Source organism: Poecilia reticulata, linkage group LG5, assembly GCF_000633615.1.
Source record: "Poecilia reticulata strain Guanapo linkage group LG5, Guppy_female_1.0+MT, whole genome shotgun sequence".
Classification (NCBI taxonomy): Eukaryota; Metazoa; Chordata; class Actinopteri; order Cyprinodontiformes; family Poeciliidae; genus Poecilia; species Poecilia reticulata.
The window spans coordinates 24,148,309-24,175,068 of NC_024335.1; the positions used below are offsets into that span (position 1 = coordinate 24,148,309).

Consider the following 26,760-nt stretch of genomic DNA (forward strand, 5'->3'; position numbering starts at 1 on the left):
ATCCTCTCTGCCTGCCCTCCCCTCCCCGTGCGGATCGCCGTATTGGTCGCTGGGATGGAGCGACTGCGCTCCAGCGTGCCGTTAGCGCACGATCATGCCTGCGGCCGGTCCGTGTATGGGATGCTGTGCAAGTCCGCGGCTTGCGAGAGGGACAGGTGTTGGGGTGCCGTGTTTAAAGAAACGCTTCAAAAACAGGGGGAATTAGTGGGTTAGTGAGCGGACGGCAACACTGTAGCGGCTGTAGCGCTCTGCATCTGCAGGCGCGGAGGGTTTCCCCCCCTCCCGCTGTAATATTTATGACAAAACGGAGGCGAAATATTCCGGTCACGTTTTTGGCTGACAGCCGGCTGTCCTGGAGAGCGCTGGAGTGGATCGAGGGTCCAGTGCTGGAGAAGGCGCAGCGCACCGACACCTGCAGTACGATGTAAAGGGAATTCCCACGAACAAAACTGGTAAGTTTAACACTTTGTCTTTGCCACTTCTTCTCATGAGACAAATTTTCTCTCTCTCTCTTTCTCTGTCTCTCTCTCTATTATAAGCAACATTAATCCGCTTAAGGCTACTGCAATTTTTTCTTTACATAAAGTCTTATCGTCATTCTGATATGCAAATATGCATTTTGCACATTTGAACTGGGAAACTATGTGAAAGATTCAATGTTATAAAATAGCCACTGTAAGGACAATTCTGTGTAATTTGACACAAACAGTTGCGGGGAGACCTATGCAACTGTTGGGACTGCGAACGAGGGGAAGCAACAACATAATCAACAGACTTTCAATGAGGCCTTTAATAACCTCGCTTTCATTTACAGACGAAACAATTAATTGGTTTGCCAAAAAACTCTGAGAAAATAGGGACATTTCCAAAAAAAAAACGTCTTTTGGACATATCCACAAGTAAAGGTACAAAGGGTCCATTTCCAGCATCCTTTAGTTTCATGCATTCGCTACGCGACGCTTACCATGGTCGTGGTTCCTCTGATCGTTTTAATTGCAGCGTCTCCATCAGCGTGTTTTCATGTTCGATGTTTTTGGGCTCATGAAAGTGCTCGGCCCTGCACCTCTGTGGCTGTAGTTGAGCTAATATAGCACATGAGATCAAGACTTCACTGTAGTTATGTACCTGTAACAGTAAAGTCAGCGCCAGAGGCTGTTCGTGCAGAAATGCTGCCCCATTTTTGCACACAGAATATAGTGGGTATGCAAAAGGAACTTTTTCTTTCTGTTTTGTAGAAACTCAGATGTACATATATATTTTTAACAAATATAAAGCTATATTTTTATGGCAATCTCAATACGAGATGATGCTCATTCTGAAAAGCTCAAAATGCTCATCTTTGTTGTGTTTCAGACGATCAGATGGAGTCCAGATTTCTTAAAAACACCAGCGAATGTTACTTGCTGTTGAATTTGGAACCTCAAATCAGAATCCAACTTCCACATCATTAAACAATCCATTGACTGGACGTCACTAAAAGCAAAGCATGGCAAAAACTACCATTTTGTTCAGCCCCAAATGATGGATCACTTTTTCCCATGCTCTGATGTCACCCTCTAACAGGTTGACACCCTGGGTTGTGTGCCAGATTGCCTATGTTAATGGCCACCACTGTTCAGTGTCACTGCAGAATGTATTATAAGTTTCCTTTTAATGGTGTTCGTAGCTGTTCTGAGGCAAAAGCAGAGTATGCAGCTTCCCCTGTATGAGGGCCTTGTGCATAATTGAAATCTCATTTGAATGTTTGACAAATGTGCCAGATGTGGAATAAATGTCATGAAATCTTTTATTTGACATTTACATTAACACTCCTGCTGTGAGGGTCACAGTACATACAATAGTGATCAGTTTTTATGTTGCAGTTTGGGACGTTAACAATAAAATTGGCCCCTACTTGTAATGAAGTCACTTTGTTGTCCAAAAACTGCCAGACCAAATAAGTACATTACAGGAATAAATCAATTTACTGAACATAACTTTGCACTGAGACAAAATGTGTGGGATAAATAAATCAGAGTGGTATAGTTATAAACAAATAGCATCTAATAAATAAATAAACATTGCATCCCAGGACTAATTAACACATAAATAATATGAAGATAGATATTCTGCCACAGAGTTAATTTACAAAATGTATTATTTAATGGGCTGACAGATTAACTATAAAACGAGAGAGGTTACATGCAGAAAGCTAAAACATTTAAACATAAACAATAGAAGCGGCTTGATTCGTTTGTGGTTTTACCGAAGGTAGACATCCCATTCTTATCAGGACTTCCTTCAACCTCAAGTCGTATCCTTAGAAATTATTTTAGATACCAAAAGCTGTGTTGAAATCTTTCATTTATGTTGTGTTTCTTGCTCTGCAGCTCTGTATTATTATTTTGTTTGTTTTGCACTTGGTCTCCACTGCCTTTCTTATCTGCTGCAGAATGGTTTAATACAGATCTTGTAGTGTAGGTTGTACAATAACAACAAGTTTGGTCTGCAGTGTTTTGTGAAGCGCATCCCACTGCAGAGAAACGTCGCACCTGCAAAGCTAGGTCATATAAAGTGAATAAATTGCTTTAGTTTTCATACCTCGGCCTTTTAAAATCCAGTGATTTAGTTTAGATCTTGAGAAACATAATTTTTACTAGCAAGTCTTTTATGCATCTATTGTTCATACCTGCTTATTCTTGCTGGAGGGTTTTCTCCAGCAGCCATTGGGCACTGTGATACAATACGTTTTGGACTGTAAGAGGAAGCTGGAGTACCCAGAGAGGATAGATTGACACCCGGCTGGAGTTTAGCTCCAAGACAACAGTGCCATTAACTGCTGCAGCCTATAAAGAACTTCAAACCAAACTATAACTGTGAAAATCGATTCTTTGCATTGTATTTTTTATTTTTTTTGCTAGATGGTGGAGTACATACTAGCAGTTCTAAGAAATATTGTGCCATGTATGATCATTAATTATTTATAGAAGGACCGGAGGCAATGTCACAATGTTTGTGTGAGAAAAAGAGCAGGCAGCGCTACACAGCTCCGCAGTTAAGTAGGATTTCACTAATATTTCAAAACAAAGACGAGAATATTTGAATTCATGTTTTTACTTTTTTTAAGGCTTAGCAAAAATCTGTATGAGTAGTGAGATCACTGTATCTCACTAAGATTGCCAACATTTTCTAGTCCAGCCTGTCCGGCGACAGAGAGAGTTTGTGTTTATTCTCACTTAATTTCTGAACAACTTGGTGTCAATTAAAATGGCTCTTAGTCTCATTTATTCTGTTACAACTTCCACACTAGAAAAATGTGGTTATTATGACCTGATTTCATTTGTATGGTGTCTCAGTTGATTGGAAAACAATCTGTTTTATACCACACAGCTGCCAGCAGGACCACTCAATCTAAGAACTGTACAGTACCACTTAGAAGTAAATTTTTATTACAGTTGCATATTATCATCATCAACATTTATTTCTTGTAATTTAATTTTTTTTTTTTTTAAATCAACCGATTCCAGTAACTAGCTAACGTCTTGGTATGTACCGAGTACAAACATTCAAAACTCTGACATTGTGATTAAGAATATCTGAAGGTGTTGATCCGCACTGAGATACGTCCCAATGTTTTTCCCATTCTCACTCTCATTAGAGGGTTAGCCCGTGTGTTTGCTTTGCATATGGGTCATTGTATGTTTGCATCTAAAAATGTATTTATAGACGAGCTTTGATGCCGCTGGTGGGGGGAAATATTCCGCCACATGCGTGTCACTCTCTTACTAAAAGCGGCAGCACAGTTGAGGGAAGCTGTCACATTTGGTTTTGGCGCGGTGAGAAACAGGAGTACTGTACCTCTGATGTGACGTGCTGATTGAGAGGTCTTATTTACTTTTTCAGATGACAATGTCAAGACGGTTGTCAGGGAATTTTTTAGGATTCCAGCGTGAAAAGCATGCAAGGTTCTCCAAATAATCCTGCATGCACTTTGACTGAAAATGTGATATAAAAAATGTATTCTTTCTTTTACATTTTTGCATCGTTTTTCTTATCATCTTTCCAGTTTTCTGAGGCTCTTAACCACTTAGAAGATAGGTTAGGTAAAGTTAGAGGACATTAGTGTAGAAACTGCATCATGAAGAACAAGGAACAAAGTGGACAGGTCAGGGATAAGAGCTTAAGAGTTACATTAACTAAGAGGCCAGGCAAGGAGAGTATTAATCAAAGAAGCACCCAAGATTCATGGTAACCAAGGGGCTGCAGGTTACCATGAACCTGCAGCTTCACCCTCTTGGTGGAGCTGCAGAAATCCACAGCTCAGGTGGGAGAATCTGTTGGCTTGTCAACTATTGGGAATGCACCCGATACTTCTGGCCTCTGTTAAAATGTCACAATTTCTGCATTACTGACTGAAAAACCATAAGAAGTCCCCTCTAAAGTTTACCACAAGTCATATAAAAAACACAACAAACACCATGGAAAAAGATGTTCTCACCAGAGATGACCAAAATTTAGCTTTTTGGCCTACATACAAAAACGTAGTGTGATGGAAGAAAACCGATAACAATCTGACACACAGCATCCCCATCATGAAACATGGTGGTGGCAGCATCATGCTTTCAGCAGGACGGGTAGTCTGGTCAGATTGGACGCTCTGTAGTAACGGTAAATTGTTGAAGAAAATGTGCTAGAAGCAAAAGTCCTGAGTCTGATGTGTAGATTCAGCCTCTGGGAGGATGCAGAGAGAGATGCAACAAAGTGTAGCTTGTAAATTGACCACATTTTAAAACATTTAGGGGTTTTTAGTCTTTTTGCATGCACTCTTGGTTTTTTTTGTCGAGATTTAAACTTAAATGCATCCTCCTCTTTTCTTAAAACGTGGTAATAAAGTAGCACGATAACAATCCACCCTAGGATAGAATAGAAAAGTAAAAACTCAATCAGCCACAGTAATTGACTTGTCTGCAGATGTATTGATTACTGATGACGGAAGAAGCCCGTTCCTCTTTACATTGTTCACTGTGTGAAATGACTTGACCCTTAACTTTATTTTCAAACCCAGCACAGTAAATACTAGTGTTGCTTTCAAATTTGCATCAGCAGAGGAAAGCAAAAATCTCAAAGCAGATCTTCCCTCTAGATGGGATATAAAAGAATAAGGGTGATGGTGAGAGTAGTGCTCGGGAAGAGCAGACAGAGGGAGGATACAATGCATCATTAGAAGAGCAGAAAACTGGAGTAGTCATGAGAGGAAAGCGGTAATAAGAGAGGAAGGAGAAAACATGCGCAGGAAAACCTGCATCCACTTTCCTGGCCATGTTCTAGATATGATCTTAATATTTCAACATGCACATTGTGATGCTGCTCAGTCACCTGCTGCAAAAGTGGCAAACTGACAGCCATAAGATGAATACAAATGTGAACCTAATTTATGTTACGCCTCCTGGAGTGTTTCATTTAAAAGTCCCTTCCTGCAGAATTAAAAAAAAAAAAGAATCCCTCGGTGCTATTTGTGCACAATCATGTCCCGCACATGTTGTTCACCCCCTCAGAGTTAAAGTTAAACCCCTCACCTGCCATTATGTAATAATATGATAGTTGATGGCCCTGCAGTGAAGCTCTCGTCTCCTGGCCAATGATGTCCTGTCTACGGGAGATAAATGGCATTAATTGAGATCTAATTGCCCTCCAGAGTCAAATAGCTTAATCATTTCAACCTGATACTGACTACTTCTGCATTCTCTCATCTTTTTTCTTTTCATCAGCTCAATTTTCTCCATTGCTCTTTTTGATTGGCCATAAAACATCTTTCTCCCAAACCTCTTTATCTGCTAAAACTGAGTCATTCGTAGACGTCGGGTGTGAGCGCGTTCCAGAAATCTGGTGCATAGAGATTCTCCTTTTCTCTGCAGACTCTGAATGAAAACAGTGTCTAATTAATTTTAAGCTGAAGGTTAGCTCTGCATGAGCCCAAAACTGTCCTGATTACCATTGATTTTTCTTTTTCTATCTGTGCAACAGAGTTACTAGTCGAGTCAGAGTTAATGCTTGGAGTTTTCTCTGTTGTGCCGTGGCGTGACGATCCCATCGGGCCCTTCTGTTTGCCCGTGCACAAACATGAAACAGTGCTACACGTATTCCTGCGGATGATTTGACACAACTCCACTAATCTACCACTCAAATGAGCCGAGAAAAGCAGTAATCTGCTGAGAGGGTTCTGTTGAAAATCAATACGTTTAGAAAGAGTCTTTGTTTACAACATGGGCTGCACAGAACACAATTACACAGCTTCATCTTTATATAAACCAATTTAAGACAACTGCTTTCCGCTTTTGCTATCCAAGTTGTCAGAAAGAACTTCAATTTTGCTCTCTCCTGAATTTGGCCAGAGGCATAAGCAAACTAAGGGGCAACTCAGACCTGCAGGGGCTTCAAAGGCCACTGAATTTTAACACTGACGGTCAAAACTTGCTATTTTCTTCTTCTCTGCAGCTGTCATGTTTTGTAGCAGTATTCTAACAAAACAAAAAAAACGTTATCATTAAGCAATTCTCACATGTACAAAAGAAAAGCTTCACAGTCTCGTCGTTTCACGCCATCTATCTATGAGTCGACCTGGAAAATATTTGTAAAAAGCCATGAAGCAAATGTCGATTTTTATTTCAGGTGCATGAACTTACAGAAAACGTAGGAAAATCCAAACTTTAGTTATGAACCATTTCTAAAAATTAAGATTGCTTTTGATCTCAGTTTTTTTGAGGGCCACCATGGCGAAAAATCTCCTAAGCTCACTGTTAGACCTACTATTTTTAAGAAGTACGTGGGCTTTTTCCTGCCCTTGCATCTAAAACAAACATGTAGAGAGGATTCTGGTGAATTCTACTGGGAATTTAAATTTGTGTGCTTTTCTGCAATGAGACCAACCCAGAGGTTTTCTGCAGCAAACACTCCAGGAGAGTTTGGTGGTCAGGGAAGGGTAAATATTTGCCTACTGCTAAGTATGGTGGAGGATCTGTGATGCTGCGATCCTGCTTCTCTTTAGCAAACCCTGAGAGCCTTGTTAGAGTCCAGGACATTATGGGTTATTGAAAATAAAACCCTGTGCTGTAAATAAAATAAAGTTCTCATTGGGATATTCAAAATGTTATTAATCCAAAGCATTTTTGCCAAATCGATCAATCAATCACCAGACACAAACTCAACTTTCATCCTTAGCCATCTCAGCCCTCAGACCTAAATCTATTGGAAAGCTGTAGGATGAGCTGAAGAGGAGACAGTGTAACAGAGGATCCAGGACTTTGGATAATGTAGAAAGATTGTTTGAAAAGGAATCGTCAAAGATTCCTCTGTACGCTCCAACGTAATGAAACGTTGTCGGAGGAGACTAAGTATAGTCCTTGACCAAAAGGGGCTTGTAGTATAAAGTACTGCCGGCAGAGTGAAAATAACAACCAATGGGAAGAGCTTTTGTCCACTTACTGAAAAAAATTACTTACTGTTGGATTGCTGTATATTTTTCATAGTGAGATAATGCAGTTGCAATAAAAGATGAATAGACTTGCAGGTTTTTTTGTTGTTGTTGTCGTTGTGTTGCAGTGGACTTAGCTCCGTTATCTAATTTTTAAAATCTTAGCCTGTCATTCCATGCAACAGTTATGTTTGTTGCCAGCTGCAGCATAAAAAAACGACACAATAGAACTAACCATGATCATTTTTATTAGCAAAGGAATCTAAACTGACTGAGCAGCTTAGCATTCCCAGTTGTAAGAAACCCAGAAAAGCAGCAAAAAGTTGAGAAATGTCTCCTGCTTTTCTCTTATATTTTCTCTTATCTTTAAAACTTTCATTGGGGGATTCGTGTTAAAAAAAACAAACAATTTAGCAAATTGGTTTGATAAAAAAACACATTATTGATCAGGACTTTATTGTCGAGGAGAGAAAAGTAAAGTTTCCCCGTTATCTGCTCCCATCCCTTGTCTGTGGGATACTTCCAGTGATTGTGTCTGCGTGCGCTCAGTGCAGCGTATGTGCTCAGGTCAAAGCTACTGCCAGGTGTTGCCATCCAGCTGCTGGTTCACTGCTGTGTCACAAGAGAACCATTAAAACTGTGGCAGCCCTCTCTATGTGAAGCGACTATTTATTCACAGCATTCCAGCACAAAGCAAATCAACACAGGTGGGAAGCGGTACACAGGCCATTTCGCTCTGATGATTGCATCCAGACAATTAATTTACCTCCTAATAGAAAGTGCTATTTGATTTAATTCAGAGTTTAGTAAGGCCACAGCTTGTAAGGAGTTTGACATGGATAGATGGTGGCAGACGTCTCTAATCCAGAACAAATGCGTGTAAAAATAAAAATGTTATTTAGTGGTTTAAAAACAAACACAATGGATGCTGATTTATCCCTCCAGTTTATTCTGCTTCTTTTTTTGTCTTACATCTACACTAATCGTTGCTATTTTCTACAATACTATGCCATTTTAGACATCATTTATCTTCATTTCACAAGCTTTCGCTCCGGGATTTCTTTTTTGTTTCAAAGAGCGGTGATTGCATGACAGCCTTGATGAGTGCATATTGATGGGACATGCGTTTAATAGCAAAATGATGTAGCCAGGACGTCACTGGTGGATGGAGGGTGCAGAGGGGTGTCTATAAAAATGGCAGAGCTAAATTAGATCCACTGAACACACTGTCAGGTGGTAATGATGCCTCATGCTGGTTCAAAGCTGTCTAGGGAGCAATGTTTCTATTTCTATGCATAGCCATGCCGGCTGTAGTAATTAACCTGTCCATTGCTTCTTTACTGATGTTCTGGTTTTGCATCTGCCTGTCAGAATAAAACATACAAGCATGCAGCTATGAATAGCATTGTAAGAAAACAATTGATGCCTTTAAGGTACAAGTTTTATGAAAAATTAGAGATATTTTGAGAAATGAGCAGCTGAGTGGCTTTCAGTCTGACTTGCTGCTCAGAAACTCAGATATCCAATTTTTTCTGATCGGTGAAAGCACCACAGTGAGCACCACCTGACTGCTGACTATAACGCTCTTTGGTGTAGAGGTTGTTACCCAGTGAAGAAGGTAACAACCTCTTGTTACATTCATAACCATGGCAAAACATTCACACCTTTTAACAAAAAAAAACTGATTTGTATTAAAACCAATACAATTTCTGAGGTGTTTGATTTAGTTTGGCATTTTCTTTTTGGTTTAACTTTCTGTTTGGTCTTTTATTCAGTTGAAGTCTGATCATGTTGTCAACATAAGTTTTTTTTTTTTTTTTTTTTTTGTAAATGCAGCGTCCAGGGTTTCTTCCTTTGAAGCACCTTGTTGATACTGAAAATAATAATAAAAAAAGAGTCATGTCACTTCCTTCTCCTTTGTACAGCCATGTTTCCTCTTTGAGAATGTCCGAATTGAATTAGTCAAAAACCCTCTGGGTTGTTCAATGCAATAAAAGCACTGAGTAAGCAATTTGTTTTATAGTTATCACTTATTTAAATATTGTTGCAGCAAAAGTAAGCAGATGTAAAATGTGGCAGCTGATCTCTGATTTGTTGTCAAGATACCAAAGTCTGTCACTTCAAGCACCTACACTAAAGTAAACATAACTTCATCAAATTTTCAAGTGCTCTTTTATTTAATATTCCTAATTTATTTCATAGTTTTTTATTCATGAACTAATATGTCAACTTTATACATTACAGTATCTAACTTGGTCCAAAAACACAGGAATGGTTTAATAAAAATTCCTACACAGTAAAGTAACTTCTGCAATTCATCCACGTAGTGAGAGTGAGAATTTCCTTAGATAACAGGAAGGTTTACATATAACAGATTTTAGTTATGGTGCTTGTCGGATTTGGAAAGTTGACAGTCTTTGTTAAAACCTCAGTCTTAAAGGGAACACACATAAATAATTATGTTTTTGAGACTTTAACCTTGCTAACTTTTCTAAGCGCTGATTAAAGAAGCTAAAGACAGTCTAAATGTCAATCCTGTAATCATTTTGCTTTTTTTTTTTTTGTCTTTGCAACATGTTTCCTTACATGGCGGCCTAGTTCCTTCTTAATTGAGCGTTCAGGGAGAAACTACAAAACATCATTTACTTCTCTTCTTAAATCTGCTCATATCTACTTGAGGACACAACTGAGTCAGCTTAAATTGCTACAGGCAGCACAAAGATTTTTTTTAAAACCCAGAGATCATAATCAGCCGCAAATTTCTGATTGGTTCAGGTCTATTAAAGATCCCTGTGGGAAGTGACATGAACATATTGCAAAGTCTCAAACCTCAAAGCCATATGCTGGTTTCTAAATAAATGGTGAAAAGGGAAGGCAAAAGGGTGCAAGTGGGACTGTTCAAAAGAGAGATGGATTGTGGCGGTGAGCAGGGAACAAACATTCCTCTCCACTGAGCACACGACTCGGCATCCATCTGCGCACCCCTAAGCCTTCCTTCCATCCATCATTCCCTCATTGCACCTTCATCTTGTTTTATCTGTGCCCACTCCAACCTCCAATCCCGGCTCTTCCTAACTTGTCTCGCGGGGATAAGTGTGGATGGGGATTTGGCCATTTCCTGAGCACAAAACATGTCGTTCACCTCGAAAAGCAATCCATCTTGTGTTGGATCTGCAGGGAGCAGGCATGCAGGGAGCGAGTGCAGAGGGGCGGGAGGTGGGTGGCTGTGTGGGTGAATGGCAGCTACCAGTAGCATTGTGAAATCCGTGTCGCTGGCGGGATCAGCAGGATTTCTTATAGCGCATGTGAAAACTTTGCAGTGCTAACGGTTGTTTGGCCTCATGAATAGTAGCAGGGAAGGTGTTGAGCTGGAACATGTGACGAGCCGTCTGAGCTCGTCTGCTTGTCACATTTTGAGCAGCCGCACTGCTGAGAATCAACAGCAGGTCTTGATCTGAAAAACATTAGATGAAGATGTTGTTGCTCTTACTGAGCCCGGTCTGCCGCTCGCATTTCCAGGCTGGTTTGTTGGACGTCTGCCAGGGATGAAGGCTGCCCAGCTGGGGGGCCGCTCAGCGTTAGCGCTGTGAGATGAATGGGGCTGGAGAAATTAAGGCTTTGATCAATTGTTTCACTGCGGACTTTAGGAATACCTAAAACAGCCATGAGTCAGCGCTCTGTGTAAACCATCAACCTCTTTGCTTTCTCCCTGTTTTTTTCTCCTTCCCTCAAGTCAGACTTCTTCTGATTTGGCTCGCCTCCGTCTCTCCTCTGCGTCCCTTTCTTTCCCAAATGTCATCTCTGGGTGACAGTGCCGTAGTATCAAAGAGCAAAGCCTTCTCATCTTTTTGTTCTGACATATCACAGCTTTACAAGAAAAGGGAGGCAATTTTCCACAGACATTAGGCTGAAGAAGCCATAAAACCGCTGATGTACTTCTGTCTTTACAGCCAATGTCCTGTTAGGAAAGGGACGAAAACAGCTATATAAACACTGAATCATTTGAGCCAATTCTACATATTTATGTGGTTGTTAAAGTTTGTCTGTTGCTGTTGGGATGATTAGTTGAATGGCTCAGTAAAGATTGATGGTGTGCATGAAAGTACTACATGATCTGGGATGTGACCCAGCTTCAAAATGATTAACTTCTGTTGTTGATCCAAATCCAGGCTCTCCATGTTCATCCCTGGAGTCTGGGAATACTCTTGTTGTCCTCACCTAAACACTCCTGACAATTTCCATCCATCAGGTTAACCTAAGAGCAGAGATTTACCATTAGAAAGTAGATGACTTTGTATGCAGTGATGTGCAAAAGTATTCCTACCCCTTTTTTCTTTTTTCTTTTTTTTTTTTTCTACCATGACAATCTCAAACTTTGGTTTATTGGACAGATTTTGTATGTGGAAAACCAATAAGTGGTGCATTTAAAAAATATTTAAGTGTAAAGAAAAATCAAAAGTCTGGGATGCATTTGTATTCAGCCTACTCTATTATGATCCCCAACACTTCATAAGTCACAGAATTTGTAATTAGCTGTGTGTATTTTAATCTAGTTTTTTAGGGGACATTATAGAAAATTGCATCTTAATGACCAAGAAACACACTTGAAAGGCTAGAAATAAAGTTGTAGATTCACTTAAATCAAAAGTGGCGAAACTTTGGACAAACTTTTGAACAGCCCTGAGAACAATGTTCAAAATGATGAAGAGTCAGGTGGTCTGGTAAAGTTGGAATGCAGATGAACTTTTTGTCCCACAATCAGACAAAAAACCACATCACCCTCTACCTGTCCCCTCCCTCCCATCAAACACACACTACCCAAACTCCCACTCCAATGTGAGCCCCAAAGCTGGGAGAGACATTTAAAAATGTAATTACAGCAAAAGTTGGTTCCTGCAAAGTATTGGCTCACAAAGATATTTAAATTGTGGTCATAACACAAAATGTGCAAAAATTTAAAGGGTGTGGGTACTTCAAAGTTTTGCAAGATACTGAAACTCTGAAACTCTGAAAGGGCTTTACTTGAAAAGGAAGAAGGATTTCTGAGCACACGTATCTTTATACCTCTCAGGTCACAATTGAGTAATTAGCACCTTGTTGCAAACCTTACACACTGAAATCACGGTCCTGTCTAGACTGCCGAGACGAAAGTCTGAGCGTGCTCTCTTGAAAAGTGAAGTACTTTGAAAAGCAGCAGGCGGAAACATCGATAGGTGGTAACAGCTCAACAGACAGTGCTTACAACAAAATATTTCATAAGGCCTCTCTGCTTCGTTACAGAAGAGAAAGACTCTTTGGTAACACTATTTGAAGGGGTGTGGATAAGACTGACATGACACTGTCATAAACATGACAAAACATCTGTCATGAACATAAAAAAGTCTTTATGAATGTTTGACAGTTGTCATGAAGTGTCATTCGGTAAATAATGACACTTAATACAAAGTTGCTCTAAAAGTTGCATTAAAAGTCCATTAAAAATGCCAACTTTGCATGATTTTGTAAATTATGATAATTTAATGAAAAGTTGGCATTTTTAATGGATGAATGTTTATCAGAAAGGTGCTGATCATAAATTGTTGCTTCGTGTAAGGGCAAGTTTACCTCTGCTGACCAAGGTGTAATTAAGGAAATAAATGACACACAACAAAAGAGAGTTTGACCAAAGATGCAAGTTTTATTTTGAAATGTTATTTTTCTGATGCACATTATTTTTTCTTAGCATTGTCTTTATATAAAGCTGTGCTGCTGTGTTGTTATCTTTGGCATTATATTCACTGGAGGACCTAATCCTCTCATTTACCCTTGCTCCGTAATGTTTGTTATTCTACCAAGCAGTGGAAGTATGTCAAAAAGCTCCTCGCACGGCATTGTGTTAGGAGCTACCTGAACAAAAGTGGGTTTTTCTGTTTGTCTTTTGGCTCAGAGGACGTAATCAAGCCTCGAGCAGGAAACGTATTGTCTGACTCAGGAGTGCAAATTAAACACAGGCATGGCTTGTGTGTAGGGGTGTGCAGGGCGAACACAATCCTGCCAGAGAAAAGAAAGCAAAAAGAAGCAGGCTGAACTTTTCACACTTGAACACACAATCTGCTTTAGTGTTTACCCCCGTTATATTGTGAAAAGAAGCTCGACAACTTGTCATCTCCTGCTGGACACCTATAATAACCCTGGCAGCAGGGTGCTGGGCTCTGCCAGCTCGTTGTTTTAGACCAAATCACAGAATCCTCACTAAATCAGACACCAAATGTGATGGAGAAAAACAAAAGAGAAAAACATCTGCAAAGTCAAAGTAAAGTCTTTATGCACTGAGCAAACCAGTCAGTATATTTATGCTTTGGACACAGGATGTTAAATGAAGTTGTTTACTGAGGTAATGCCTACATCTATTCACACAAAACCTTAGTCACATTTAAATCTGAGAAGATCCGAGTCTTCTGGAAACATTTCATTTCCTGTTGGGGATGGGCTGGTCGATTCCAGCCCATGTATCCCAGCAAAGCCTCTTCCAGGCTGTCATACATTATTTTAACCTTTACCTGCATGATGGAAACCTCCCTCCTAAAACACAGTATATTTGGATCATAGTTCCGAAAGTAAAAACTTGTTCTGTTCTTGCCTGAAGTCTCTCCTGACCTTTTTCTTTCTCTCTAATGTGAAAATCACAGGCCTGATTGTAATTTACAGCACAGGAGTTTCACCTTGTTTCCAGCAATTTTCTGTTGTCACAACTCACTCTGAAGCGTGCCTTCTTGGGGAACCAACCTCCCTGAAGACAGAGCCTGATTACAACAAGCACACAACAGTAACAAGGCAAACTTGGTTTAAAAAAAAAGAAAGAAAAAAAGAAAGATTTATGAAGGCTACAGAGTAATTTCTGCATCTTTGTTTCCTGCGCAATAGGATTGCAGATTGCAAAATATTAGAATGATACGTTAAATTACCATTGCTATTTAAAGATTTGCCTGAAAGGCACAAAACCTACTGAAGCTCACCGCTCTGTGAACACTTAGATTTTATTGCTCCTCTGTAGAATATTGTGACTTTTCCCGCCTGCCGGTCAGAGTCACAGCTGCTGTTATGAAGGGCATGTGACATTTACTCTTGCTGAAAGCTACCAGACATTTTGTTCATCATTGTTCGAGTTTCTTTGTAGCTCTTATCAGTTTATCAGAGTACTAAGTAGTCTTTATAGCGGCACTCGTTCTCAGACTTTCCCTTTTTGTGAAAGGGTAAAACGGTGTCGGTGAAAGCTGTTCTGTCTGCTCCACCCTGCAAAATCATTGCCTTGTAAACATTTGTCTTGGAAAAAGAATAATAGCGTGAATGTTACAAAGCGTTCAAATCATTTAGATGCACTTGCTACTAATATGACTATAACAATATACTTTTAAGCTCATTCAAATTGGAAAACATTAAACTATTCCAGGATATGGCAATAACTCTAGCTATTTAAAACTTTTATGCTTTATTATGTTTCCCAAAGGAATTTCTTGTGGCAGTTTTTAAATTACAAATCATTGTGTGCTTTCTTCAACCACTCAGTTTTTGCATGAAACACCAAGAAATTAAGAGTATTTCCAAATTCTTGTTTCCTTTAAATGTTGTTTAATCTTTTATAATAAATGAAAATATTCATTTGTATCCATTAGAAGGGAAACCTAACCATTTTCCGTGCTTTTATAGCATATTAGCTTGTTCTTACTATTATCTTATCACCTTATTTTGTTTGCTAACGTGCTAGAATTTGAGTTTTGGCTACGGCTATATTTATTTTTCCTTTGACAAGTATTTAGATGCACTTAGTGGCTCGTTCTAAAAAAAGGACCATCAAAAATATCTAGTGCATGTATCTAATTAATCTTTTTAAGACTTGTAAAACCACATGTCCTATGACTCATGTAAGTGGTAAAATTGCTACTGGCTAGTCACAGTGGGATGTAAACGTGACGTTCTCTTTGTCTAAATTAAATTGTTGAATTGAAATAAACCAATGTTTCTCTTTTTTTATCTGCTCAGGTTGTTCATGTAGATTATAGATTAAAAAAATGTAGTTAAAAAAATTTACAAACGTTTAATGTTTTAAAGTCTTATTGTCAAGGTTGAGTATGGGATGTTAAATTAATAATATCCTCTCAGCTTGATGATGTAGTCTTTTTTATACTGATGGAGGAATATGGATAATGAAATAACATAAAGAAAAAACTTTTTACAATAGTCAAAATGAGACTATGTGACTGGCAGAGGATATGAAAGGGCTGTTTACAGGCTTCTTTTCTTCAGGCTTGTTAAAGTGGCAGATCGATGATGCTTTAAATCAATGTTCCAGCACCACTGCAAACCCCATAAAACCCATTAGTGAATTAAGATAGACCACTGCTCTGCCTTCAGGTCCTTTCCATTTGATGAATGGGAGACGGAAAAAGAAAAAACTGAAATAAAACAAACAAAAAATGGCAAACAAGAAGGTGTGAAAAACAGTGACAGTTAAAGGTAATAGCAAAGACAGGAGGTAAGAATTACTGCTTTTTGATTCAGACACTAAAGTGACCTTTACAAGGCTCCTGGGTTTTCTGCTTCCATAATTCACCCCCGTCCATTTGCCTCGCAAAAACACACAACAGGGTTAGAAATCATCCCCCCAAAAAACAATCCAGATGGGGAGGAATTACTTTGATATTTACCCTTAACCCTAACGAAGCTTTGTTGGAGAGAGTGATATATTTCAAATAGGAACAATGTTTCAGTCATTCTGCTGTAAACTCCTTTAATGCTCATATTTTTGTTAACTTTTATTAGATTGTAACTCATAAACTTTCCATAATACTTGGAATCTTCAGGGTGAAGTTTTTAAACATTTTCCATGTTTTTTTTTAATCTTCAGCTTTTGTGGAGTAAATCCTCCAATCAAAGTGAGGTCCAAGTTTAAGGTAGAATATATTATTAAACCCCTACAAATGTTTGAAAGAAAAGAGTCAAACTGCTGCTATGTATGCATTGTGCAGTGTCATCTGGAATTGTTTTTTCAAGTTTGGAAGGATTTCATTTTGCTTTAAAGAACCTCATTGATTACATGTAAAACTTCACAGCTGTATCTTTATGTAGAGCTTGGCAAAACGTGAAATAGGTCATGAAAATTGGCCAAGAAGAATTGGTCCTTCATTGGTTCATTTGACTAAGTCTCTTTTCCTCTCATCGTTGATGGTTATTGTCCATTCAGTAGTCCAAACACAACAATGCTGCTTGAAACGAGTATAAAATACAAAGATCTTCTCTGCATCAGCTCCCTCTCCATTAGTTTTTAGGATGAATTCTTTCACTTCACGTATTCTTACTTAATTTATAAAGGGGATATTCATGTTTGGTGAGGTTTCTAGATAACAGTTATGTGAATAGTTGCGTTAAATATAAAGTCCACCTCAGTTGGAATAGCCGATGAAATTGAAATTGGAGAAGCGAGAAAGGCAATCCACTCAAAATCAGCTGATGCTAATTCACATGAACAGCACTGGCAGTCGAAACACACATGACAATCAGTCCAGGGGAGATTGAGGTTCATGGTCTGGAAAAACACCTTAAAGAATAATATCGGTTTAATATCTCACATCTACAGGGTAGATTATTGTTATCTCTTCCGTGATGAACAAAGCTTACACTAAGCGTAACAACCTGTGTCAGTCATTAAACTGGAGCGAGAACAGAGTGGGAAGACATAAAATAGATGTATGAGAAAAGAATAAAAGGGATTTGTGGAGGGGGCACAGCAGTCAAGCAAGTCTGTTTCTGATAGCATTGTTTATGTGGTACTGTCTGTGGATCATTGATCCATTTGTCTTCATTGCGTCTCCATGTGTGAACTATTAGCAGCTGCAGTCCTTTGTTGGATCTTCTGTGTGGATAAAAAATGCACCATCTCCCTGACAGTCCAAAAATGTCCCTGCCTCCTCTGTTTATACTGCCGGATACTGACAGTAGCTGGGGGATGTGCTTACCAGAGCTACGAAGCAATAGCTGTTGTCACAGGCTCGGTTGTCGGTGCTGTGAGAACAAGCAGCCATAGTTAACATGTACTATGTCACTGACCTGTCAGCACTACGGATAAGCGGCTTGAATCCAGAATATTTGACAAAGCTTTAGCCTGCATGTATAGTTTCTGACCCACATAATGTATGCTGTGCAAGAATGAGTCAAGCATCCACCCACTCACTCTCTAAAGAAAGGGTTATCTTTTGCAGCAGAATCCACTGTGGTATGTGAATTAAGAGAAAAATGAGCATTGGGGTTTGTTGAAATACGAACGGGTAGGGACTTTTTCATCAATGCACAACAAAACGCGCTGAGGCCTGCATGTAAGCTACATCTTGTTCCAGAACGTCTGTAGATTATTACCACTGCAACAACAGCAGCCCTGTAAGAGATCATGGGACATACACAATAACTTCAGCTGCATGACTTCAAAAGAGCCCCAGCATCACAATCACACTCCACGTGTCAACTTGTAAATCACGACATGTTTGACTTACACTTGTAACAGTGTTATTTTTTAAAATAAACATGAAGCGCTGCTGGATCACTTTCTGTCCCTTGCTAACTTCCTTTCTGTGTATCTTCTCTGTTTTGTTTTGCAGCTACAGCCTCAGATCTGGTTATTATCTCCAACACTGCCTCATCTGAGCCAGAGCGAAAGGAAACACAGACCATGGTCAGGTTTGGCGGCTGCTGTTGCTATGCATGAAGGACCGCTGTGGTGTCAATGGAGACCGAAGGCTATCGTGACCTCCTGGAGACCAGCGATGGTCAGGGGGTAGGCCTGCTGGACGGAGGGGGAGAGGTGGGTGTGGAGGAAGGCTGGAACACACCCTATCCCGTCGGTTTCCAGGTGTCGTTGACCACTGTCCTCGTACTGGAACTCGTGTTGGGCTTCAGCAGCAACTTGACAGTACTTGTCCTCTACTGTGCTCAGTCCAACCTGGTGGATTCAGTCAGCAACCTCGTGACAGTCAACCTCCATGTGCTGGACATTCTGGTCTGCGTGCTCTGCTTGCCGTTGACTGTCGCTGTGATCCTGGTACCGGCAAATGAAAGTGGACTCAGCAGCCTGGCCACACTTTGCTGCTTCCATGAAGCTTGTGTCACATTTACAAGTGTTGCTACAGCAGTCAACGTATTGGTGATCAGTTTGGACAGATACGACATCTCAGTGCGTCCAGCCAGTCGCCTGCTGACGCCTAGGCGTGCTGCGTTACTCCTGACAGCAGTGTGGGCCGTCTCTCTGGCTGTTTTCTTCCTACCCTTCCTTGAAGGGGACTTCTTCTCTTCATCGGCTGAGGATGCTGAGGACGAGGAGCTCGAAAGGCAGAGCAATGACTCGGAACTCAACACTGGGCATACTCCCATTTTTTCTTCCATCCCTCCTTCTTTATTACCCTCCACTCCGCCCTCCTCTCCTCCGCACCACCTGCCACCAGTATGGCAAAACAGGACACTGCTGTGTGTTGGAGGGCAAGGGTATTACACGGGTATGGCAATGTATTATCACTTGTTACTCCAAGTACCCTGCTTCTTCATAGCTGTGGCAGTCATGCTTTTCACCTACTCCAGGATTCTGCAAGCCCTCAACATCCGCATTGGCTCCCACATGATGAGGAACACACGGTCAAAGGACTCCACCTGCAGGATACGCTGCAGGAGGCAGAAGAAGAAGGAACTCAGCCTGCCAACAGAAACGGTGTCCTCTAACCAAAATCAAAACCTCAGTCACCCTCCACTAATCCCCTCTGCTACCCCTACTCCAACATCACCTCCACCATTGTCTTCCATGCCTCCGGGGATGTCAGATAGTGGGGCCACAATAACTACTGTGAGCACTGCTGCAACCACCCCTATTGCGACCACCCCAGCGACCCCAGCTTCTCCAACTCCCCCTTCGGCGTCAGCTCGAACCCATGCCACCACACCTCTGCCCGCCTCGTCCATGGGTGTACAGGCCTCAGTTTCGGCTATCATCGCTTTGAGAAGGGCAGTACGCAGGCACAGGGACAGACGAGAACGTCAGCGTCGCGTCCTGAAGATGTCCCTAATCATCATATCAACCTTCATGGGCTGCTGGGCCCCTCTGTCTGCAGTCAACGTTCTGATCCTTTGCATGGGCCCCAGTGACGGCCTGGTTGAGCTGCGTCTGTGCTTTTTGGCCATGGCTTACGGGACGACCATCTTTCACCCTCTGCTTTATGCTTTCACCAGGCAGAAACTGCGGCGTGCCCTCAAAACACGCGTAAAGAAAAGGGTAGTATCGCTCCTGCAAGTAGACCCAGCTCCCAGCGGGGGGACTGTGATTCATAACTCTTGGGTCGAGGGAGGAGGCCAGAGAAAAGGTCGCAAGTCACGGGTGGAGGCTAGTGATGGCACTGATAGATGCCTCACGGAGGCAGTCAGAGAATGAGGCTGCTCTTCGAAGAGCAGTTGCATGTCTGAGAGTGCTGTTTGAGTTTAACCAACTATATGGACCTTACTAAGCTGATGGAGATGGATTGCTTGTACATTTGTGAGTGGGCGTGAGGACAAATGAGCAGCATATAGTTTACAAGGATCAGAACAGACACTTTGTCCTCCAGTGTTCGGCAGATGTGGAAAGAGGAGAGCCTCAAGCTTTTACGAGAGCCATCTTTTCGCTCTCCTTACATAAGCCCTTACAAATCCACCACTGCCAGTAGGCAAACATTATAACAAACCTTGACCTGACTACTCTGATTGCTAGTGTGATCCCTTTATGTAACGTAAGGGTTAAATATCTGCAAAGACAAACAAATCAGTATTGCTCCTCCGTGCACTATTACCTGCATGTGCATGTACATATGCACAGTTTAACACACATCACACACACACGCACTTAACGCACATAATATAGTCACTATCTGTGAAAGCACACAAGTATCTACCTGCACACATGTTCTCAGTGACATTAATACTTCTGAAAGACCTTTATTTTTGTTTTCATTATTTTCATGCCTTAATTGAGTTATTTGTATATTGTCATGGTGCTGAATGTCCAGCTGTATGTTTACAACAATGTTATCAACACAGAATGAAAGTATTTGCATCAAGTGCAAAAAGTATAGCAAAGTACTGCGGCAGTCAGGGATAACATTATGACCAGATGAAGTTAATTACTCTGATTATCTCCTCGTTGCGGTACCTGCTAATTCTGGAAGACATTTACGTAGTCTATATGAAAAGACAAATATCCATTCTTGCTCACTGTCTGAGGTTAAATCAGACAAAACTATTTGTGTTTTTTCCTTTCTTTTTTTTTACTGCTTTTTGAATTCATCAGATTTAAATTCCTGTCCCGTCTTGAAGGAAGGGTATTGTGAACTTTCCAGGCATATGGAGACAAAATTGGAAAGCATAAGGTTTTGAGTGAATTTAAAGAGGACTAAATTGCAATTGCTAAATGAAGGGGTTGTTGTAAGCGTTGTTGTTGTTTTCTTTATGTATCCAAAGTGGACCATGACTTTTGACTCTTAGACTTTGACACCTTTGCTGCATGTCTTCTCCCTCTGTTGATATCCTGTCTGATTATTGTCAATAATGACCACCAGTGAAACAAAATCTGCAGAAGAAAATGATGAAGAGAAGATAACATTCAAAAGGGTCGCCATGGCTGTGTGATTCAAATGGATCACTAAGCTATTGTTCGTTCTGATACAAAAGCTGTATATACCAATCAGGGTACCCGTCCTGGTCATAATGTTATGTCTGGGTGTAAATGATTAAAAGCGTAGAAACATAAAGTTTACATACTCTAATAAAAATTACCAGGAAAAAGCAAAAGAAAGAAATGAAGAAAAAAAAACAATCAGATTCTAGTTTAATTGTAGGTTAGCAGCAGTTTTTAGAAAAATGTGTACAAAATATAGTTGAAAGGCATGTTTCTATTTTTTTTTTTTTTCAGATGAGTTTTAATGGTTATGATGAAGGAGGGTTGTGTGATTGCATCAGTATGTTTGCACATTTGTAAACACTGGGTAAATGAAGACATATCTGTGTTTTAGCCAATGAATATGTGCAATAAAACACATGTAAAGCAATGACCCCCCACCCCACCTAGGGTGTGAACAAAGAGAATGCTTTGTTTTCTTTTTTCTATACGTTATAAAGTTGTTGGAAAAGGACAAAAGGAAGGGGGCTTTTTCGTCTTCTTTTTTCAAAGAGGAGGTTGCTGAATATTAAACATATATAAATAAATATGTGGGGCGTTTTTGTAACTATATGTATATGAAAATTCACTGTAACACCATTGTAACAGCATCACTACAGTTTCAAAGAGGGAATTTAAGGGCAATACTTTGTGAAATATTTCATTAAAACTGTCTGTGAAGCCAGTGCAGATTAACAGCATAAAGACGAGGAACCAAACCAATGACCTCTAACATGGGACGTCTCCTCATGTTATCTCTTAGTTGCTCTGGACGGCAGCTTTGAGGGAGCATTTTAAATGATGACAAACAGAAACAGCCTCTGGACTAAGACCTGAACACGTCACACAATATAGTCTCTCTTTCTCCTCAGGGCTTTGTGTATCATTTTCAAACTCGCTTGACAAAAAAAAAAGATAACAGCAAGCAGCCCTCAGTCAGGTGTTGTGATATGAGTGTTAGAGTAGGTTGCGGTTTTTGTCACCAAGAAGATAGAGTTGATAGAGTTCACTTGAAACTTTGTATGAACTGAAGACTTGGAGGGCTCCTATGGCTTTGGGCTTTATTCTCCTTCCACCCCACCCTTTTTACACTACTTGTGAGCCAAACAGGAAGACAATAACTCTTGTGTATCCATGTACATTTTTCAGGGATGTAAATATTTAAGTGTTTGTTTTCTGTTTTAGTCAGAAATCCCTTTTCCTTTTATCACGATCATCTGCCGGACAGAAAATCAGTCGTTGTGAAAAACTCTTAATGAGCAGGAGAGCTGTAAAGAAGAAATATGTACGTGTAGTTGTGTTAATAATGTATGTGTGTACACTGTAATTTACATTTATGACCATGTGTATAGAGAAATATTAGTATTGTAAAAGATTTATAATATGTGCTATTGTATAGAAAATAACTAAATCTGTATTAAAAAGGTCTATCTCAGTTTACTGTGTCCATCGGTGTATGTTTAACATCCATATCAGAGCTGCAGCTCATAGTATGGTACCATTTGTAAAGTTGCACAGTAAAAATTTAACAGCAATTTAAACTTTTTTTTTCTTTACAGAAATGGATTTATACAATAATGGAAAAAAGCTCTGCTTGCAGATGAACTTGCAAATAACACAGGAAACGATGTAGTGTCCCTGGCTGGCCTGTAGGAGGCAGTGGACCATGTGCTTATTGGACAGTGAACATGATTAGTAGCCTGTAATCCATGCATCTTCCTGTTCCATAATGAGCATATTTGGTTTTAACACTCAGCAGCAGCAACACAGATAAACATGGAGGTTGACCACTGTTGTTGTTGAGCTGTCCATGGTTGAAAGAAGATCATTTTGAAATGTTTGGGTTTACACAAACATTAATTCGAATCTTGTTTCTAAAGGTTTCACTCTAGGTCCTGTTGTCAAACCTGTGCATTTAAAACACAAAGATTTTCTGTCTTCAAAGTTCAGCGTGTTGATTTCCCCAGACCTCGGTTGTAATAGTTATTTAAATTGGTATCATCTTTTTATTGTCTTAAACCAGTCTGCCAACACTCATCTGACAACAGACGACCCCTCTGCATGCTGACCTACAACCACTCCAGCAGACAGTCACTTTCATGGCCACCCACTTAAAAACATCCAGAATCTTGTCATGAATACTGTTTCCATAAAAAACTGTGAAAGAATAAGTTCCTTTCTGGAGTTCAGTGAATTACAAAGGGACACCGTGGTGGATGCCAGCTGTGCAATAAGTCCAGGCATGAAATTCCCTCACTATTAAATATTTCACGGTCAATTCTTAGAAGTATTATAACACAGAGCACAGTCACTGGATGCAGAGGCATTTAGTGGCAAAGGATCTTTAACTTTCTGCAGACTCAAAGGTTGCAAATCTCCAAACCTCATGTGATCCTCAGTTCAACGGGGTGACATCACCAGGCACTATGCAGAGTTAGATACAAAGAGTCAGATGCAGCGATGTAAAGCACAAACCTAAAGCAGTAGAGAAATGTTCACTGTCGTGGCAAGTCATAATCCATCAGAGTATCCAATATGCCACTCTGGGTTTACAGTAACGGTTCCCTAAAGAATAAATCTTACCTGTCTGACATTCTGTGGCAATTTCATGCTCCCAACTTTGTGGGAACAGTATGGGGATTTCCCAACCAGCACACAAAGCAAGGTCCGTGAGAACAAAGGTTTGGAAGTTTAGTTATAAAGAAATTGACTTGCCTGCAGGTCAACTTAATAAAGAACCTGTGGGATTAGAGTCAGTCCATCCCGTTCCTATATCAGTGTCTGACCGTTCAAATATTCAAAAATTCTCACAAGCACACTTCTAAACTTCTTCCAAAACGAATTAAAACTGTATTTTCTGACATAATATAAAAGTTTATTCAAAACTTTCTAGCAAAGTATTTTTTTCCATTATGCAGATAGATTGTCATAAAAATTCCTCAAAAGACATGTATCATTGAATTTAATTATACACTATTGTCCATAAACTTTCCATTACACCCTATTGCAGTTTTATTTAATGGATTTGCATAAGTTTACTGTAGACAATGGGTCAAGAATAGAAAATGGCTTTAAGTCACTGCCTGTCAAAGTCAGTATTCTTTCACAAAGTCTTCCTGGTTGACATGTAGGAAACATCCTCTATGAGATTTCCTACCTGAAACAGTTAGGTATGACACATCCAAAACTACAAACAGGCAAAATTACCTGCAATGATGATACATGTCCCTTCTGAAACATGACATGATGGAGTCAAATATTTTGCCCTCAAGATTTGCCGTTATGATTTTATTTGAGGTTCTTAATTTATTCAATCTTCAGTCTACAGAACAATTATTTATATATATAACTTTTTTTTTAATTAGCAGCACATATACAGCTCTAGCATTGTCATGGTAGTGTAAAAAAATAAGCAGATGTTCTCTAACATAACAAATAAGAAAAATGTTAAATATTTCTAACCTTAAAAAACTGGGGGTCATTTTTCTAGCATGCAAGGCTTAGAGACAGATAATTTAAGAAAACACATTTATAAAAGTCAGCTTTTGTTTGTGTATAAAAACATTAAGAGCTGACTGCATAATCCATAAATGAATGACTGAAGAACGATAATCATGTCACTCTCGTTATGTCTGAGAGTTTTTGACATAACAGCAGCTGAAATGTGCAACTGGGGTTAATTATAATTACAGTTTGAACCAGAGCTTATTCTCTAGAGCATATGGTTTAAATCCTCTCCTTTTTCAGCCAACACTTGCTTTTTTTTTTTTTTTTTTTTTTTTTTTTTTTTTACATTTTCTATCTTTACCCCCATTTCTTCTGATCTCTAAATTTAGAAACTCCGTCCCAGATACGGGCGATATTTTAGTGATGATGGCAGAGAACCTTCACTTTTGTGTGACAATCATCACTGCTAATGAAGATGAAACATGCTAGTAAGGTAAGCATCTGTGGAAGCAGCTTTTGATCCTGACAAATCTGGTGATGCATGTGTGCGTGTAATTGATTGCTCTCTGTCTTACTGATTTGTGCATCTGGTCAAAACTGTCGATCCTTCCAACCTGCTTGATAATCTCATCAGCCACCCCTCATACCCCTCATCTTTCACTCTCTGATTCTCTTCCAGTGGCCCTCCCTCTCTTTATGCTGCCGGTCTGCATCTCTCTCATCTCTTATCCGCACTCGGGCCTTCCAGAACAAAAAGTGAGGAACAGCTGCAGTGTCTGTGAAGGAAGGAAAGTCACCTTGGAGGGGATGGGGGGGGATGACAAGAGGAACAAAAATGTGAGCGAGAGAATGAGGCAATATGGAGGGGAGATTACCAGGGAAAAGAGAGAAGAGAGGCATAGAAGCTGGCACAGAGACATCATATGACTAATAAAGGGACAGCACTGCATCACTGCAGAACGCAGTCAGAAAAAATAAAAAAGGCAAACGCCAAGCCCAGAATGCTAATATTATCAAGCTTTTTTTTTTTTATCAAGATTTTTTTTTTGTAAAAACGTCTGCATATTTGGGTGTCTTTCAAGAATATGCACTGGAAGTCAGAGGTACACCGAGACTAAAGGCTGCTGCCATTTTCAGTCACTGCCTGAGCTATTGGTAGCGAATACAAAAAACTAACCAGAAGGTTTCAGAACAGGAATAACTACTCAGTGTTATTATTTTAAATGATAACAGTCATAGATTATTTTTTTTTTAATCTCTTAAAGAACTGATTTTACTTATTGCTATTTCAGTGTTGACATGAAATGTAGTCAATGTAAGAATTTAATGCTTACTGTAGTACAAAATAGTGTTAGTCACTGATCTGGTAACATCATGGCTACCTGTCTAATAGTGTGTAGTTTATTCAATGGCTGGACTCTACCAGACCCAATGGTATCTGGGACCATGACTTGTAATCTACTGACAGGGTTTGCTAGTGAAAAAGTATGACTATTATTCCCACAAAGTACTTTGAAACAACTGACTTTTACTTTATGTTTTTCTCGATAGCGGTGTGGCGCCATCTTGTGTCCCAAAGCCCTTCAAGCAGAATTAAAACTCAATCGTATCTACTTTTGCCTTATTTATCACAACATCTATTATTGCGTAGCAGATAACTTTAATGTTATATTCTCTGGGCCTCGCCTATGGCAACTGTCTATCAACAACCGAAATTCAAGACGCAACACTTATTGGGCTTATAGAATAATCACACCAGCACTGCCCTTTGCAGAACGTGCGGCCGAAATAGCTCAGTTGGGAGAGCGTTAGACTGAAGATCTAAAGGTCCCTGGTTCGATCCCGGGTTTCGGCAGTACGACGGGGACAACACATTTTGTGAGTTACTGATTCCCAAATGCTTAATATGCTTTACGCCATGATTATCTTAGATGTTATTATAATTTTCCTGGTGAATATCTGGCAGAAACAAATAAAACAAAATAAACAAAACGTTTTTGAAAATAACTAAACAAAGAATAGTGTCCAGCTTCTCTCTTTTTTTCTTTCGCTTTATAATTTGTTTCTGTACCACCGGTTTGTAAGTAATACCTGTGGGGAAATGTTGGCTCTTTTACAATAAAATGAAACTAATTTGCAGAACTTCCACCAGGGGGCAGTGTAG

The 26,760-nt window shown here is 39.8% G+C and overlaps 1 protein-coding gene and 1 non-coding gene across 2 annotated transcripts; both read left to right on the forward strand.

Moving 5' to 3' along the window:
- On the forward strand, positions 1-22,586 carry LOC103465231 (probable G-protein coupled receptor 22). Its single transcript, XM_008409867.2, has 2 exons — positions 1-452; positions 18,079-22,586. Exon 2 carries the CDS (start codon positions 18,204-18,206, stop codon positions 19,890-19,892), a length of 1,689 nt encoding a protein of 562 aa, XP_008408089.1. The 5' UTR covers positions 1-452; positions 18,079-18,203; the 3' UTR covers positions 19,893-22,586.
- A 3,792-nt stretch (positions 22,587-26,378) lies between these two features.
- trnaf-gaa (transfer RNA phenylalanine (anticodon GAA)) lies at positions 26,379-26,451 on the forward strand. The gene has a single exon. It is a non-coding gene; the product is annotated as a tRNA-Phe (tRNA).
- Positions 26,452-26,760: the final 309 nt, after the last annotated feature.